The sequence below is a fragment of the Desmodus rotundus genome, chromosome 3 (assembly GCF_022682495.2).
Source record: "Desmodus rotundus isolate HL8 chromosome 3, HLdesRot8A.1, whole genome shotgun sequence".
Taxonomy (NCBI): Eukaryota; Metazoa; Chordata; class Mammalia; order Chiroptera; family Phyllostomidae; genus Desmodus; species Desmodus rotundus.
The window spans coordinates 188106013-188125341 of record NC_071389.1 but is presented as its reverse complement, the minus strand read 5'-3'; the positions used below and the strand labels follow the sequence as shown (position 1 = coordinate 188125341).

The following is a 19329-nucleotide window of genomic DNA, read 5'->3' as shown; positions in this document are numbered from 1 at the left end:
AGGCAAGAACATACAATGGGGTAAAAACAGTCTCTTCAATAAATGGTGTTGGGAAAATTGGACAGATAAATGGAAAAAATGAAAGTAGACCAATTTATACAAGAATAAACTCAAAATGGATTAAAGATCTAAATGTAAGTCATGAAACCATAAAAATCCTAGAAGAAAACCTAGGCAGTAAAATTTCAGCTATTTCTTGTAGCAATATAGCAATACTTTTTTTCTGATATATCTCCGTGGGCAAGGGAAACAAACAAAAGAAAAACAAATGGGACTACATCAAAAAAGTTTTTGCATAGCAAAGGAAACCATCAACAAAATGAAAAGACAACCCATTGAATGAAAAGAACATATTTGCCAATAATACATCTGATAAAGGTTAATATCCAAATCTTATAAAGAACTTATACAACTCAACAATCCAATTAAAAATTTGGCAAAGGACCTGAATAAACACTTTTTCAAGGAGTACATACAGATGGCCAATAGACATGAAAAGATGCTCAACATCACTAGAGAAATGCAAATTAAAACCACAATGAGATATCACCTCACACCTGTCAAAGTGACTTGTCAATAAATCAATAAGAAACAAGTGTTGGTGAGGGTGTGGAGGAAAGGGAACCCTTGTGCATTATTGGCTGGAATGCAGATTGGTGCAGCCACTGTGGAAAGCAGTATGGAGTTTTCTCAAATAATTAAAAGTGAAACTGCCTTATGACCCAGAGATTCCACTTCTGGAAATCTATCTGAAGAAACTCAAAACACTGATTCAAAAGAATACATGCACGTGTATGTTCATTGCAGCAGCATTTACAATAGCCAAGACCTGGAAGCAGCCCAAGGGCCCATCAGTAAATGAGTGGATAAAAAAGCTGTGATACATTTACACAATAGAATACTACTGGGCCATAAAAAAAAGATATTTTACTTTATGCAACAGCACGGATGGAAAAGTATTGTGCTCTGTGAAATAGGCCAGAGAAAGACAAACATCTTATGATTTATTTGTGGAATCTAAAGAACAAAATAAACAAACAAACTAGGAACATACTCAGACACAGAAAACCTACTGACAGCTGTCAGAGGGGAGAGGGGTTGGGGGGCTTTGAGAAGAAGTTGAAGAGATTAAGCAAAAACAAAAACCTCACTGACACTGTGTAGTATGGCGATTGTAAGAGGGAAAGGGAGGTGTTAGAGGGTAAAGTGGGAATAAATGGTTATAGAAAGAGAATTGACTTTGGATGATGAACACAATCCAGTACACTGATGATGTCTTAGAGAATTGTACACTTGAAACCTACATAATTTTATTAAGCAATGTCACCCCAACAAGTTCAAAGAAAATTTACAAATAGAAAGTAGTCTTTGTTAACAAACTAAGTTGAAGAGGTGAGATATTTGAAATGTGAGGTGTTTGGGAATTGTGTGCATAACAAAATTCTAAAAACTCTAACTTGGATTGTCACAATTTCTTTACCCCCAATTTTGAGGAACCATGTTAGCATTTTTCTTACGAAATATAGATAACTGAAAAACTTTAAAAAATTATGGGGCCCTGGCTGGTGTGGCTCAGTGGATTCAGCGCCAGCCTGTGAACCAAAGGGTCGCTGGTTTGATTCCCAGTCAGGGCACATGGCTGGGTTGCAGGCCAGGTTCCCAGTAGGGGGCATGCAAGAGGCAACCACACATCAATGTTTCTCTCCCTTACCCTCTGTCTAAAAATAAAACCTTTAAAAAAAATTGTTAGGGTTGAATTGTGTCCTTGAATTGTGTCCATCGCAGATGTTGCAGTCCTAACCCCCAGGACAGGTGAACGTGACCTTACCTGGGAATAGGGTCTTTGCAAATGTAACTTGTTAGGATGAGATCATTAGGGTGGGCTCTAATCCAGTATGAATGGTGTCTATAAAAGAACATGCCACTTACACACACACAGGGAGAACACCATGTAACAACAGAGGCAGAGACTGGAGTGATGCAGCTACAAGCCAGGGAACGCCAAGAACTGAGGACCATTGCTATCTAGAAGACTCAAGGATTCTAAGCAGAATCTCAGAGCATGGCCCTGCTGATACCTGGATTTGACTTGTGGCCTCCAGAACTGAGAGAATCAATTTGTTGTCTTAAACCAACCAGTTAGTGGTACTTGTTAGCAGCCCTCAGAAACTATTTTCAACTCTTCTGAGTCTAAATTCAGGACAAAAGCAATTTATGGAGCAGTGATCAGTTCTGAGGGGCCCACTTTAGCTCCCTAACACCCCAGTGTTGATGGAAGCTGTCTTTGGACCTGCACTGCAGCTTGACTTATTTGTCTGCTCAGTGCCATTCCCTTCCACAGGTGTTCTGAGGACACTCCTTAATGAACAGCCTGTATACTAAACTCCACCTCAGTGCTTCCTGGAGAGCCAAATACGTGACATACACAAACCCAAAACTGTTAGTACTAGGTTATACCTTAGTAAAGCGGTGGGGGGACTTTGGAGGATTCTGAGGAGCATGTTTCAGATGTCACTATTTAATGCAAACTAACGGCTCTAACTTCTGTTAACAATCATTAAAACTGGTCATTTATTGTGGCCCCAGATTGGCAATATTACAGTAGCTAATTAGTACAATTATGAAAGGATTCTTATACCTTCATTATAACACATTTCTCTGGCTGAGCTCCCTTTTATTTTTTAAATTGTTTTAAAGATTTTATTTTTAGAGAGAGGGGTTGGGACAGAGAGAAGCAAACATCTATGTGAGAGAGCAGCATTGATTGGTGCCTCTCACATGCACCCCAACTAGGGACTGAAACTGCAACCCAGGCACGTGCCCTGATGGGGAATTGAACCGGTGACTTCCTGCTTTGCAGTTACTATGCCCAACTAACTGAGCCACTCTGGTCATGGCTGTATTTTTTTAAATTAAAAAAAAAAAAAAAAAAAGGCAAGACGATACTGAATATTTGGGATCTTTTTTATTTTTATACACATGACAAGATTTTACACCAAGAATAGTCAGTTAAATAGTACAAATTTACATTCATGAGGAATGTTAAAAAAAATTCAACTAAAAAACCCTCGTTTTCCTGTGACCCACAATTCCAACATTTTACAGTGCAGGGGAAAAGGGAGCTGGGGGAAGCATCCAAAACACGTCTTTCCCAAAAGAAATGACTGAAATTTCACATTCCCTCTCCATACAGGATCCAAATGGTGAAGAGTATAATTTACAATTCATCTTTTTCAGCTGTAGATTTCTGTGAAAACAAAAATCAGAAGACATTGAAAGCCAGCAGAAATAAAACCCTTAGCTCACAGAAGGTTCATATATGGGCCTTGTATGTACTTCTGTGTATTTCTATTATTTCAGCTGTAGGCTAAAACCTCACCTTGCTAATCTGGAAACAATGTTGGATAATTTAGTGCTCACTAACAAGGTCAGTGGCCCCAAACACACAGTTTAAAACACCCTAATGTTGCTCTATAGTAAGGCAGAGCAAATGGCAGAGTATGGAAGAATTGTGAGTTAAGGAAAAATCTGATGGATGTCTAAAATAATGAAATAAAAGAAGTTGGAAGATCAAAGAATATACTTCATTTAAAGAAAAAACATGATTTGCTCTAGCTTTTGAATTTCATATAAGATACCTATTTTGGGGCAGATTTCTGCTAAGTCTGACTTTATGTTACACAGTCCTAAATTTGCCAGAACTAAGAAAGTCCTGTTCTTAATTAGCTATACCTCTGCTGTTTCTGCTGCTTCTTCATCTGTTCCGGCATCCACTTCTTCTTCTTCGTCTTGCTCTGTATCTTCTGTGGTGTCCTCTGTTGTTTCTTCAGGTTCTTCTTCTGGTTCTTCTTCGACCTAAGGGCAACATTTATGAGCCCATTAATGGATCTATTTTCACTTCGCCCATTTAAATGTGTAAGATCTCAGTTATTTTCACACTCCTCCAATTAGAGTCAGCAGTCAAGCTAATGATGGGAGGTAAGATTTTAAAAAAAGCATGCAAAAAAAGAATCTGTTTAATTTCTAGTACAGTGCATGATACCGGGGATTCAAACCCTTAATAAATTACTTCTAGTCCTGGCTGGGGAGCTAGCTCTGTTGGTTGGAGCACTGTTCTGACATGCCCAGGGCTGCAGGTTCGATCCCTGGTCAGGGCACATACAAGATCAACCAATGAATGCTAAATAAATGAACAAATAATTGGTGTTTCTCTCTCTTTAAAAATCAATAAATTAAAAAAAATAAAAAATAATAAATTATTTCTAAAAAGTAGAGATTAGTCCAAATTTTCAGAGCTACATCAATCACTTAATCATGGGAAACCTATTCTTTAAAAAAAAAAAAGCCTATGTGGGAAGGTTGGGAATACAAACCTTTGCATCAGGGTCAATGTTTAAACTGAGGCGAAGCATCCTTTCTATTCTATCTCCATATGCTTTAGTGTCTGGTAAAAGGTATCCTGATCTCAGTGTTGCCGTTTCAAACAAAACCACCGCGAGATCTGAAACTGTTTTGTCATCTTCGTCTTCCTGAGGTGGAAGAAATCACACTTCATTACAAGGTACAAAGCATTCAACATGAAGGAGTATGGCTGTAATACTTACTCACCTTAACTCGTCGAAGCATGTCTTTGATCAGCGGGTGTCTGGGATTGATTTCAAATGTTTTCTTCTGGCTGGCATAGTAACTGTTAAGGGATAAAAATGAACATTAACATCACATTTCAGGGTCCATTCATTTTTTTCTATTGCTCACTTTCGTACTTATAGTGAGCAGCTCTTGAAGGAATCAAGTTGCACTTACACCGCCACATCATGCTTTCCTTTTTAACGGGGGACGGGCTTTGTTAGATGAGTCCCAGGTGCCTAGAACACACTGAGTGCATGAACTGATTTAGTATCCTGCTCGTTCCCCAATAATTTATCCTCACTGCCTCAACTGCTGCTGTCCCCCAGAGCTCTGGGTCGTCTAGGCAGCTTCTGGGTGCTGCTCAAATAACACTCTCTCCACGATGCCTTCACCAATATGGCTCCAAGAAAAGTCAATGGGTCTTTCACCTGGGCTCAGCTCCTGATTCTGAACATTCATTCCTTCATGACCTCTAACATTTTAGTCAGTTGTGACTGTTGCCTCTTCTACAGCTGTACGCTGAGGACAAGGAAGAACTCCATCTACCCCCATCCTGGTGTGCCCATGACCTGTGCTGGGCTTAGAAGATTAGGACTTGATTTGTCATCCTGAGCAGTCTGAATGTGACAAAGACAGCAGTAACATCCACTTTAGACCACCAACGAATAAACACAGTAGGTGCTCAAATGTTTATTGAATGGAAGGTAACTTCCTGTTAATGAATGACTGAAATAGGTGTACATTTATTAAATGAGTACTATACTGTTGAAATGGGATACGCACAAACCTGTTCTCCACCCGGCATTTATAATCTAGTTGGGGAACAAAACATCAAAGCAAGATGGCACCTTAGCATTTCACTGTATAAACATATATTGGTGAGTCATGCTAATTATGGAATCTAAGTGTGTGTAATTGTGTAAGTCCGTATTTATTTAAAAATACATGTGTGAGAAGACTCCTGAAGCTAGGCCTTGGGGAAAAAGTATGATACTAGGTAGTAGTAAGAGGTGGACAAGACAGAGTAAAAGCAGGGGGGGGGAAACCATTTTCAAGGCCACTACTATGACAATAAAGCATAAACTTGAGATATTTCTTAAAAATAAAGGGTACCAAAGACCCACTTACTTGCTTCCAGTACTTGGACTTTGAGTTCAAAATACTTAACTCATGGATCATATTTTACCTTTAATTTTGTGGGGCATATTGTTTGATGGAGAGGTATGGTGGTTAAAAAAAGACTTAACTAGCCCTGGCTGGTGTGGCTCAGTGGATTGAGCACCAGCCTGTGAAGCAAAGGGTTGCTGGTTCAATTCCCAGACAGGGCACATGCCTGGGTTGCAGTAAGGTCCCCAGTAAGGGGTGTGCAAGAGGCGACCACACATTGATGTTCCCCCCTCTCTCCTTCCCCTCTCTGTAAAAATGAATAAAATCTTTAAAAAAGAAAGACTTAACTAATTTGAGTAATAAATGGTCATTAACCTCATCTGTACATACAGCTAAAAATATAAAGAAGTCTAGATACCAGGCCAAGCACATAATCTAATGAAGTAAAGATAGTTTATGTGTAACAGATTAAGAAAATTTGTATTGAAATACTATAAAATAAATTGTAAGTCCAAGACCCTTTCTTTACCAATCTAATGTGGGAAGAATCAATCCCTTTGTAAACTTGTCTACCGAACATATAGTGGACACTTACAACACATCAGCTCTTTGAGGATAATGCCAGCTTTTACAGGAAGGCTGGACGAGGGCTAACACCATGGCAGGGACTCTCCCAAGGACACTTACTTTGTAGAGATGTCCTTGCCTGTTTGGTATGCTTGAGCTTTCATGATTCTCTCCATGTTGCCGGACCACCCGTACTGGCTGGCCACAAGAGCACACGGAGACTCTGTCAGGCGCTGAGATACCACAGCCTTTTCAATCTTAGGATAAGAAACCGAAGTTAGGTATATATAAGTATCAATAGTTAAGGCCGTTCAAGAACTGCATTTCAACTCAAGGATTCTTCCCTTAAGCTCATAAACAAAGAAGGCTATTAAAGTACCTCTCATTCAGATTTGTAGGAGACACTGTCATTTAATAATCTAATTTTTTTCAGTCAGAAATACTTAAACATCAATTTTTAAAAATATAAAACTAAACTTAACCTGTAAAAATTTAAGTTATTACAACAGCAATATTAAACTACAGAAAATCTTCAATTATAAACAAAAAAACCGTCTATCACCCACATATAGAATAACCACTATTATCCTTTTAATTCTTTGTAGTTCCTAAATTTTAAGCCTGTCCTTCCAATAATTTAACCACAATATTAAATGTTGTCCTGACAAGTTTTAATGGTTACAAAGTAACCAGTTGTGAAGTTTAATTTGTTGACAAAACAATAAAAACAAAACACAGATACTAAAAAATTTTCACTTGCTAATTTCCAGAATACCTTGTCCTTCAGGGCTTTATCTTTCATCCAGTTGAGCAGAGGCTCAAATTCCTTCTCAATTGCTTCACGATTCTCCTTAGTTTTCTCACTTTCATCAAACTTTACTCCCTCCTTGGCAACATTCTGGAACCTCTTCCCATCAAACTCAGGAAGAGCCTGAATGCAGTATTCGTCCACAGGTTCTGTGAGATAAATCACTTCATAGCCCTTTTTCAGAAGTCGCTCAACAAATGGAGAAGATTCGGCCTACAAAATAAAGGGAATTTAAGTTTCCCAAGTCTAGCCTTGATCTGTGTGTGCTTGCTAGCAGCTATCCTTATGCAGCACTAACGACCTCATTTACAGCTGGAGAATTAAGAGGTACAGAGAATATACGTGACTGACCAGGCCTCGTAACTATTACAGTTCAAAATTACAATTAAGTTTCCCTTTTTGTTCTCAAGAGTTGGCTCTAACTTCCCAGCTATAAACCATGATCCCTGATGGATAGAGTATGTCTCACCTCTTTTCTGCTGGACCCAGCCATGAAGTAGATTTTGTCCTGTTTCTCCTTCATTCTTTCCACATACTGGTCTAGACTGGTGATGTCACTAGGGTGATGAGAAGACTGGAATCTAAGAAGTTTCGCAAGACGAGTTCTATTTGAGTGGTCTTCAATTACCCCAAGCTTGATGTTGGTACCAAATTCTTTCCAAAAAGTGTCATTGTATTTCTCATCAGCAATCTTTTTGATCATGTCCAGAGTTTTACGAACAAGCTTCTTTCTAATCACCTAACCACAATTAAAGAACAGCTGATTAGAGAACTTCATCTCAAAGTTTTGAGAACCTACAACATATAAGGAGGCAGGGGGTGGTGGTGAAAGACACGGACAGGTGTTATCACTGCCATTTACCAAGGGGCAGGGAATGGTGAGTACCCCTGTGGCAGACCGAGTGGAACTAAACTGCCAGTGGAAACAGTCACAAGATTGCTTTAATGTTTATATTCTAACTTTAGACCAGGTACTGTGTGTGTATATGTATATGTATATGTATATGTATATATATATGTGGTCACTATATCATTCTTCTGACTTTTCTATATATTTGAAAAATGTTTATTACATAATGGGGGGGAAATAATCAGATTCTCAGGATTTGAGAATTTCCGAGTAAAATTAAATTCATCTGAACAGCCAAGGACTAGTCTCACAATCTGGTGATTTCCACTAATGGAAACTGTTCTCCGTGGCCCAATCAAAGAGCAAAGCAGCCAGTCTCCTCCCAGAGACACTCACCTTAAGCAGTTTATGTTGCTGAAGAGTCTCACGGGAAACATTCAAGGGGAGATCATCTGAGTCCACCTACATATGGCAAAAGAAAGTTCAGTGAGCAATAAACACACTGGAAAAAACAGTACCAACCACCAACCAAACCGCCCCTTCTCCCAATCTTCAGATACTTACAACACCCTTGACAAAGTTAAGGTACTTGGGCATCATATCATGGAAGTCGTCTGTGATGAACACTCGGCGCACATACAGCTAGGCAGACACAAAAAGAAAAAAAAATTACCACCTGGAAATTGTACTTTCAAATTAAAAATTCCGTTTACATTACTTAAAAACCCACCTTAATGTAATCACTCTTCTTAGATCCATACTCGTCAAACAGACCACGTGGAGCAGACGTGGGCACGAATAAAATTGACTTGAAGGTAACTTCCCCTTCAGCAGTAAAGTGGATATAAGCCATGGGGTCTTCACTTTCCTAGGGAAAGTTGGTACTTAGTTATTCAAAAGGCACAAAAAAGGCAGTACCAAGGCTAGGAAATTTACTGCATAGTACAGTTCAGTTTAGCACTTAATAAAAAAAGTTCCCTTTCCAAAAAGTGTAGGGAGGGCCTGGAGGGAAGAAGAAACTACTAAGACTGCGCTTTTAGCTGGCCAGACACGGCTGTTTCGATGGTGACAGTCAGTAACATTACTCCTAGACTCGGGAAGGGTGGGTTCCACATGTTTTAGAGGACGGGAAAACCAGCAACCCACCTCAATGACAAAATCACACACCACACTTCGTGAGTGTGCTGGTCAACCATGGAAAGTACTCAGGAACAGATTTCTGCCATGGATTTTGGACTATAGCAGTAGATACGAAGACATGTGAATAGCTACAAAAGTATAAAGACAGAAATTCCCTACATATATTGCATTACCACTACTGTACCCATGTGGCTAGTCCGAATTGGGATGCGATTGATGGTAAGTGTAAAATATACAACCAGACTTTGAAGATACAGTGCAAAAAACCCCCAAAAGTAAATTTTAATTTATGTTGAAACCATACTATTTTGGGTGTATTGGGTTAAATAAAATATATTATTAACAATTAACTTCACCTGTTTCTACTTAAAAAAAAAAATATGGGTTCTAAAAATATTTAAGATAACATGATGTGGCTCACATTGTATTTCTAATACAACTGCCCTTGATAAAGTACCTTTATAAACACTAGTAGGACTTTAGTGAACCAAGGGAAAGTTTTTAGAGGTACAGCTTAAAGGATGGTTGGATGTTAACATAAGGAAAACAAAGGTTAAATAACAAATCAACAGACAGAATTACAGAGTAAAGAACAAATGCAATCATAGAACAGTTTTATCTAGCCATGCTAAGTCCATTCAACTATTCTATTTTGTACGAAATGTGGTTTAGCGAAACATTAACTTGAAACAGTCTTAACCTGTGCTAGTTTCAGATTTTTAAGAGTTACAAGGGATTTTTTTTTTCTTTTACTGAAAAGAAAAAGTTAGGAATTATTCCTACCTAGGCTTGTGACTTCAAAGTAATTATTTACTGTTGTTGTACACAAGCTCTTTAAGGATTGTGTTAAAAGCCACTCAATGATACAGCTTTGTTTTCTGGGTTCTACAGTGGAATCGCATACCCATGGAGGTACGATCTTTTTTTGTAACACAGACCCCTCGGCAATCTGGTGAAGCCTACAGATTTCTTCTCAGAGTGACTTTTTAAAAAATGCATAATATAAAATACACAGGATTAAAAAGGAAACCAATTGTAAAGCAGTTATAAATTATTTTAAACTTATTTTGGAATTTAGTATTTTATCACATTATTCTAAGTAATAGTTACCTTTGAAAATGATTTGTAGAAAGCTTTATATTCATCCTCTTCTACTTCTTTTGATGGCCTCTGCCATATTGGTTTGATATCATTCATAAGTTCCCAATCCCAGACAGTTTTTTCAACCTGAAGTTAACAGAATTAATTAGTTTCTCCCAGCAGTCACACTAGTGGAGACCATGGCTTTAGGACATTTCAGAAGAAGACATGGGAGGAACCAAAGGATATTTCTAATCTGTACTAACTATAGCTCTTGCCAACTATATACAAAGTTTAGAAAAAAGTATTTCTCAACATTTAAGACTGATTTAAAAATTGATATTTACTATAAAAAGGTGACTGGTTATCATTGTAATTGATAAAAAAATCAAATTTTTTCACTTTTTAGCTAAAATGTTATTTCTTGAAAACAGGTTTTGAGGTTAGGAAATATGTATTATGTATTTCATGACTTATAGAAATTAAACATCTTACAATAAATATTACCCAAATGCATAGCCATAACTTCTACCTACTCTGCTTCCTGAGCAGGCCGGAGAACTACTTTTATAGTTAATACCTACATGACAAAAGATGTAGAATGCTTTTTTAAGATTTTAAAATTCAAAACATATTATAAGCCACCAGTCCTGAGCAACATATACAAGTCAGAAAACTCTTATAAAAATGAACTGGGTTTGATACTTACAACTTTCCAGAAGGGGAAAAACCACACACAGTCCTCATTTTTAAAAGATGGACTTAACATTAGAAAAATAGACAACCTTTAAGAACAAAAGCTCGCCTAAAATCAGTGCCTACTTATGTTTTTGTGTTTTTCTGATATGTCCTGAAAAATATTTTAAGTAGGGACATAAACCAGACTTACTTTTTTAGTTTTTGGTTTCTTTTCTTCTTCCTCTTCTTCTACTGCTGCTTCATCATCAGATTCTTCTTTTTCTTCTTTTGTTGTTTCTTCTTCTTCTTCCATGGGTTCCTCAACAGTTTCAGTCTGTTGAAGTAGAAAGTAGAACTCTGGTTAAACTCATTTCTTTAATGATTCTGATTTCATCTATAGAATGAAACAAAATGACAGCTCAAAAAAAAAATAGGTCTTCGGTAAAAAAAAAAAAAAAAAAAAAAGCCCAAGTATTGTGAAGTGGAGAACCCCCCCCCCCCATTTAACTTTCTCTAAATACTAAATATGTACCAAGGTAATACATAAATTTTTAGCAATACAGATTTACCTTGCTGCTCCACACATAAATAGGAAAGTTTATGAACTGTGAGTACTTTTTGACGAGATTTTTAATTGTATCCAATTCAAGGTAATCAGATGCTTCTTCTTTTAAAACAAGGCTGCAAAGGAAATAAGACACTTATGGAGACTCATCCATGGTTTAGAAGAGTTGATTATAAATTCGCCTTCATGACAATGCTAATAGCCAGTAGTTCTGTTTAGTTCAAGATATCCTGTTATTCACGTTAAGAACTCTCATCACCAGTAAGGGTTACGAGTGAAATATACCAAATATGGGTATGGTAAAAGAATCTTCCTTGCATTCTCTGAAGTGGAGACCATCCTTTGTTCCAAGTAGGAAATGAAAATGTTCCCAAACTTCTAAATATATTGGGTTTTTTCATTTGAAGAACTGAAATCTGAAGATAGCTCAAGGCGAGAAAACATCTGGAGAAAAGTGGAATTATATGCATTCTGAAAGTTAATCTAGAAATCAAATAACTATTATAGAGAGTGAACCCCTAATTTAAAAAATGTTCCTTAAAGACACTAGAAAATTAACCTGAACTACTGTTATGGCTGCACCATCCAAGCCGTGTTAGACAGTGCAGACACAGAACACACCCGCCAGAGTTCTGGACAGCCCCGGTGAGCGAACTCCAACACTGCAAACTGTAGCATTGCTTCCTCCTCTTCCTTACTGCCCATTCTGCAAGTCCTTTCCCCTCCCCACCAAAAATACAAGTCACGACATTTTCTCAAACACAGCGGCTAGCCTTTGTCTTGATGTTTGTGCTCCCAATAAAAATGAAGGATGTTGTATCTATGGTTCCTTTCCCGCCTCAAAAAGTTAACAGCTCAGTAGCATTTGCCAACAAGTAGACAAGCCAGTGTATATGACACAGCCTAATGAGGTGCCTAAGTCTCTAGTCTCAGAGCAGAATGCATCTTACAGATGCTGGGTTGGGGATGAGTTCAATTTTGATTTTATTTATTTTTAGAGAGAGAGGAAGGGAGGGAGAAAGAGAGGGAGAGAAACATCAATGTGTGGTTGCCTCTCATATGCCACCAACCAGGGACCCAGCCTGCAACCCAGGCATGTGCCTTGACTGGGAATCGAACTGGCAACCCTTCGGTTTGCAGAAGGACGCCCAGTCCACTGAGCCATACCAGTCAGGTCAAGAATTCAATTTTGGATGCAAGCTGAAGCTGATGATTTGACATCTTAAGAGGCATTGAAGTGGGAATTAGATATAGGAACAGTGCCCAGTAGTGAGATCCAGACTAGGAGTTCACAAACTATGTATGGCTGGCACCCATACGAAATTTTATAGGGACATAACGTCATCATATGCTGTCTGAGGTTGCCTTCAGCTAGAACAGCAGAGTTGTGACATGTGACAGATCTGATTGTTCACAAGCTTAAATTATTTACTAGGTGGCCCTTTAAGAAAACGTTTGTTGACTTCTGAAGTAGACTAAGAATACAGATTTGAGAATCCTGAGAAAAATCTGGAACCTGAATCCATGACAGTGGTAAGATTAAATTAGGAACACAAGGATGAGAAGAGGGCTGAAACTTAACTTTTAAATAAAAAGAATATCAACGTTTAAGAAACGGGCAAAGGAAAGATATGTAGGGCCATGGAAACTAGGCAGTGGATTGTCTTAGGGAGTGTGTAGCAGAAAGCCAATTAGGTAGAATGCACCACAGAAAAACTAAGGAAAACAATCCATTGCTGGAGCAATGTCAGTTAAAAATGCCCAAATGCACTGGATTTAGCAACAAGGATTACTGGTGAATTATTTCAATGGAAAGGCGGTAGATACAGTAGAGATACAGCAGGCTGACAGAGGTGAAGTAGCAAAAGCAAGAGTACTTTAAGCTCAACTGTGGAGAGGGACAAGAGTGTGTGCCCGACAGAAGGGAGGATGGCACCACCCGCCTTCCTCACCCCGGAGACCAGGACACGCTTCCACTCTGATTGCAGAGGCAGGTGTGTGGGAAGGGCTGACTTTAAAAGGTGGGGCAGGAATTAATTTATGCTTAGTTGCTGAGGGGGCGAGAGGAGGGATCCAAGTGGGGACTAGTTTTAGGGAAAAGTGTAGAATCCCGCCCTCACTGGGTAGGAAGGACAGAAGCAATCATATTTCATGATCTCTTTTAATCCTCACAAAATCTCTCATCAGGGTACAGCAGAGGCTAACTCAGGGGCGCAAGGAGAGATGAAGTCATGTATGCGGGCAGGACCCTGACTTGCACTCTCCATTTTCCTCTGGCCACTCCAGACTGTTAGTTCCTCAAATGGACCTGTTGTCTCTGAACTTTCAACATGCTGCCTGGACTATCTGAACTCATCACTATTTCAGAAAGGCCTTCTGGCCTTTCCTGCATTTGCCACTCTGAAATGACTTAATGTTTTTTCCCCCTTTACTAGAATGAGCCACGGGAAAGCAGGGACTGCATCTGTTTTATTCTCCATTGTAGCCTTACACCCTGGCAGGTATCAGGCACTTGAGTGAGTATCTGTTGAGTGAATGGTAGGACAGGAAGACTTGAAGAAAAAAGGGCAATTCTGCCCAGGGAAAGCAGAACCTGTTGTGAAGTTTCATTCACTTATCAAACATCCATGCTGCCTGCAGAAAACGGTCCTGAACACCTACTCATTCATACAAATATTTGCCAGTCAAGTGTTAGGCTCTGGGAACAGAGCAGTCAACAAAACGTTTGCTTTCGTAAAGCTTACTTCTAGGTAGTCTTGCCTGTCTCTCACACCCTAAAACATCAGCACCTCCTGGGACATCATTTTCTTTCTCTTTCTGGCTAAGAGATGTGATTTACCTACTCCCTAACACCTAATGAGAGAGGGCACTGGGGTGCAAGGAGACGGGGAGGTGTCAGTGTTCATAACAAAGCAGGGATAGGGAAATGGGACGAATATATTGGTAAAAGCACTAAAATGCACTCCTCTCATTAGCCTTCATTACGGGAACATCTTTGACCACGGAGACAGCAAATGTTACATTTTGGGATGAAGAAAATTGGTCAAAATGATAGACATATGCTTCTTTCCTACTTGAATATTTAATGTTAAGAAAATTTAAAACTGAATTGGCGGGGGGAAAAGTGAGGCCGCACGTTTTCACTTGGCAGGACTGAGCAAGTCTGTTGACCGGTGGGAAAGAAGCTGCCTGTCGACCACACAGTGCTGTTCCAGGCACCAAGTGATGCTGGGCGTGAGATCTGTCTCAGGTTTACAGATAGTAATTATTGGCTTAAAGTAAATTCCAATTAAAATTCAGTAATTCCCAATTATCCTCAAATGAGACATTTCCTTCCCAAAAACTTAACTTTCTTCAAGCCTTTAGTCTCTGCAACCCACCCCAACCCCAGTTACTACCACAGATCTCGAACATTTTCAATTGCTACCCAGTCTCCTTGCACACATTCCTGCCATCCTCTGGAAACCTAGTCCTGTGACCATGCTGTTCTCCACGCCTTCATCCGTGATGCTCCAGACTGGACCACCTTTCTAAGTCTTGCTTCCCTGGAAAACTTGGACCCAGCCACTTCTCCGAAGGCCTCCACTTTGCCTTCTCCCCAGGGAAGAGCTAACTTTTGTCCACTTATTATGTCCTCTATGCACAGCAACCATCATTAACTTTGCGTGTCTGGTCCTTAGAAAATCCTGAAAACATTCTCCAAGTGATGAGAACAGCTCATTTTCATTTCATTTTATAGGCAAGGAAATTAAAACCCAGAACAAGGCATTTGCTCAGAGAGCCCGAACTGGACTCAAGATCCTCATCCCACTGTTAATGATCAGGAAGAATTAGTAACACTCACGTAATTGTCGTTCCCCGTCCCAGAGTGTTTCCTCTTGGATCAGCAATTACAGAAAATTCATTGGAGTCGGACTCCCAGATGTGTTGGGTGTCGTTGTTGTGTTTCGATGTGACAATAACCTTATCTGCTACAAGGAAGGCGGAGTAGAAACCAACACCAAACTGGCCAATCAACTCCGAAGTTGACCGGCCATCTTCTTGTGCCTCGGTCATTTTGTTTAAAAACTCGCTTGTCCCAGATTTGGCTATGGTACCAAGGTTTTTAACCAACTCTTCCCTGGTCATCCCCACACCTGTGTCTGTGACATGTAGTAGGTTCTTCTCCTTGTCACACTAAAGGAAAGACAAAAACAAGATAGTTACATTTGCTTTCTACTCACGGTATGACAAGTGAACACTGAGCTATATATTGAAAAACACCCAGCTTTGGGCAACATCAATTCCAATACAGAAAACTGAATTGCGGTATTTTCCTCCATATAGTATTTTATGGCCTTTTCAGAAAATGCACATCTTAAGTATAAGCATCATTCTTTATAAAGAGCATAACTTTAAGTTCAGTGTATTTGAGAAAGTATCAAAAGGAAAAGGGCAGAGACAGATTAAACAAAACAAGTTGTTTCTGAAGAAAATATTCAAGAAAAAGAAAATTTATGTTTTGCCTATTTCTCTGATAGAAAATAAGAATTTGAAACTTGAATCACTTCTGTGTATGGAATCTGTGGAAATCAACATTTTTCACTGCATATTCCCAACTCTCTGCCTTCCAGAAACATAATAGGAATATGCTTCCTCCTCCACTTATGGTTGGGGAGGTCATATCACTAGTTTTGGTCAATAAGTTGCAAGTAAGAGTGTGGCTTTCAGGATGGAGCCTTTAATTTATGTAAGAACCCTCCAGGCTCCCTCTACACCATGGCAACCAGCTGCACTTCAGGTGGTGGCTACTCTATCAACCTGTGGCCTGGAGTGAGGATGATACAAAGAGGCCACAGGCAGCCCGTGATTGATGTAAGCCAGAGGGTGGCAAACTGTTCTTGCAAAACAGCCAGAGAGTAAATATTTTAGGCTTTTGGAGTCATATGGTCTCTGTCCCAACTACTCAACTCTGCCATGCAGCACAAAAACAGTCACAGATAATACAGAAGCAGGCGTGGCAATGTTCCACTAAAATGTGACACATAAAAACAGGCAGCAGGTTGGATTTGGCCCACAGGCCATATTTTGCTGACCTTTGATTTATTCCCTGATACTTGGGGGATTGTTACTGCAGCATAACTTGTTTACCTTGACGGATGTGAATTCTTATTGCTAAGGATCCTTTTTATTTTAAAAGAGAAAGAAAATTGTTTTAAGCTTACCTTAATTTTGACGGTTAGTTCCTCATTTCCAGAAAGAGCATTTTCATCAGTCAGCGATATTAGCCTTATCTTATCTAAAGCGTCAGAAGCATTTGAAATCAGTTCTCTCAGGAAAATCTAATTGGAAGCCAGATTCAATACAGTTAGATTAGCATCAAGATAACACAAGACATTAAATTTAATGTCAAACTCATTTTATTTCTCCTCTGTACTCTGGAAAAAACCATTTTATGGTAAAGAGATGGCTTTACACTCTTGGTAAAGGAGGTACAGCTGTTTACCCGAAGGACTATAGCAACCAGGAGGGATAACTGAACTGGTAAGAGCAGTAACGCCAATCTACTGGTGATCTTTAGGCATGAATACACGAGGCTTGGCTCGTTATGGTCCTTAAAGACTCTCCGCTGTTTAGCAGGCCATGAACGTATTTGGAGGGGAAAGGGAAGTGAAGGGAAAATGTCTAACAATCCCCACCCACCATCACACACCACACACTGTATCTAGTAGCAATTCTTGTACATACAGTCCTGGGTATTTAAACTTCACTAGCTACTTATGTGGAATTACTATTTAAGTACATTTACTATGAAACATGACAGTAAGTATGCTACCATACAGAGAAAAAAATCATCCTAGCCACATGTTGCTTACCTCCTTATTTTTATACAATGAATTGATGATAAGTTTCATCATTCTGTTTACTTCAGCTTGGAAGGCAAACTTTTCTGATTTCTCTCTAAGTTCTCTTATTTGGGATGCATTTAATCCATCCAACTGAATAGCTTCTTCTTCTCTAAGAAAGGACATTTGATAAATATAGAATCTCTTAGTTCCCTCTAAAAATACAGGATCTGTGTCTTTAGATGAGAGCACAGTGGTGTTTTAAGGTGGTCTGAAGGGTTAAAAGGGTAAAATGGAGACCTTTATACAATATCACTAATCTACCATTTCATTGTTATTGTACCACAGTAGTAGGTTACCTTTAACACTGCATTGCAAATACTCAGTTCTTAACTTTGTCAGAAAAATAAACCCAACTTTCATCCACTAAAAAGCCAAGTCGTATTCATTTATGTTCCTTCACATGTGGAACCACCCCTTTGCCCAGGAAGCTCTACGGGTCTACAAAACTGAGTCCCAAGAGGCCATATTTTAAAACGTTGTTCAACTGAAGTATTTTCTAAGTCTTAAGAAGGTTACAGTGCCAGTATTCTGCAACACAGTTATCAAAATAGTTTTCAAAGGGATTCATTCAAATTGACTATTCTTAGGGACAAGTTAGGAGACACTTATGTGTGCACACACTTGCTACATTTTCTCTGACCATTTTTTAGCTATTTAGATTTACTTCATCTGGGCTTTTGGAGATACAAATGAAGGCACTGTATGCCAGTTTAGAGGGCTTATCGGTACAGTTTTAAATGAACACAAACCTCTGTACTACTTCATCATCTGTCCTTGAGCCTTCTCTACTTTTACCCAGGTCCTCTTCCACTGTGCCATCCACATCGACTTCATCATCAGCTCGTACCGACCCTGGAGGAAGATTAACAATGAAACCCTCCCAAAACCCCATTGCTTCGTGTAGTTCTCATAAGGAAAATAAACAGGGCAATGGGCAGGGGTTGCAAAGTTCAGCTGGTATATACAGGAGATGGGGATAGGAGAATGGATCCACCGGTTTAAACAGCCAATGTAAAGCAAGTGTGCCTGTTTCTTAAGTTCAGATACTGAGGTTCGTTCCCCAGCAGATTCTGAAATACGGAGGCAATCATCACCTCTAAAGAACCCCCCTCCATCCTTTACAACGTTTAGCAGATTTGATACCAGGGCCCTTCCACATTCACGTGTGGCGCGCAGGCCAAGACAAGGCCTCCAAATTAACCAGCCGAAACTCAGGCCCTCAAAGTCACAGGTCAGAATACAAACGGGATTCTGTGTAACCTCTGGCGAGGGGAACTGAAATTGGGCCCAGGGACCCGAGAAGGGAAGAGATGTTAACAGACTGTGAGTTGTTAAGGAGCTGGAGTACAAATGTAATCAGACGCGCGGACTGTGCCTTTGCGGTGATCCAGGGCCCCCCTTTGCGGTGAACCACCACCTAAGAAAGGAAACGCACGTTCGACAAGAATCGGAAGGCGTGGGGGGCGGGGGTCCTCAAGCTCTAATGGCCAAAGGTTGAGGCGTCGGCAAAAAGGCCTTGCGACCCGGCACCAGCAATGCTCTCGGGGTAGCGAGAGCTCGACAGAGGCCCCACCTCCAGACGCGGATACTAGGAGACCTATAAGGGATTTAAATAATTCCGTTCTCTTTTTTTTTTCCAGAGGAGGAACAGTAAACGAAAGCCTCGGAGCCTCTTTCGAGGAAAGGCGATGGTCTCCCTGGCCAGCTCAGGCCCTGCTATTTTATCCCACTCGCAAGATCAACGGCTCAAGAACCTTCGAGAAGAGGCCGCGCTGGATGAGGGGGGGCATCCGGGGTGCCCGCTCCTCTCGGATCACTCACCGAAGGTCAGCAGTACGCAGCAGAGGCCCAGCACCCACAGGGCCCTCATGTCGCGCGGCCGACGATTCTCAAGTCCCTTTGGATTGCAGTAGCCGCCTGGGTCCCGCCACCCCTGGGTTCAGATCTTTACACCCCACGCCGCGCGGTCCGCCCACTACCCCAGGCAAGTACGGCCGCTTTTCACCCCACTTCTCTA

The 19329-nt window shown here is 40.1% G+C and overlaps 1 protein-coding gene across 1 annotated transcript; it reads right to left on the bottom strand.

The window, feature by feature from the left end:
* Positions 1-2946: 2946 nt before the first annotated feature.
* HSP90B1 (heat shock protein 90 beta family member 1) lies at positions 2947-19324 on the bottom strand. Its single transcript, XM_024579213.4, has 18 exons — positions 19134-19324; positions 18062-18164; positions 17280-17421; positions 16629-16745; positions 15269-15600; positions 11429-11540; positions 11071-11193; positions 10212-10328; positions 8692-8829; positions 8526-8603; positions 8358-8423; positions 7581-7850; positions 7079-7324; positions 6424-6560; positions 4609-4687; positions 4374-4529; positions 3733-3855; positions 2947-3247 (listed from the first exon to the last, which is right to left on the bottom strand). Exons 1-18 carry the CDS (start codon positions 19180-19182, stop codon positions 3218-3220), a joined length of 2418 nt encoding a protein of 805 aa, XP_024434981.2. The 5' UTR covers positions 19183-19324; the 3' UTR covers positions 2947-3217.
* Positions 19325-19329: the final 5 nt, after the last annotated feature.

What these genes read in the sequence shown, in the direction of transcription:
- HSP90B1 (XM_024579213.4), bottom strand. Translation starts at nt 19,182, where the DNA reads ATGAGGGCCCTGTGGGTGCTGGGCCTCTGCTGCGTACTGCTGACCTTC. An exon ending in TTTATGTGTGGAGCAGCAAG is followed by an intron (nt 11,194 to 11,428) that starts GTAAATCTGTAT and finishes CTACTTCAACAG; the next exon opens with ACTGAAACTGTTGAGGAACC. An exon ending in TTAACTTTGTCAAGGGTGTT is followed by an intron (nt 8,424 to 8,525) that starts GTAAGTATCTGA and finishes TGCCATATGTAG; the next exon opens with GTGGACTCAGATGATCTCCC.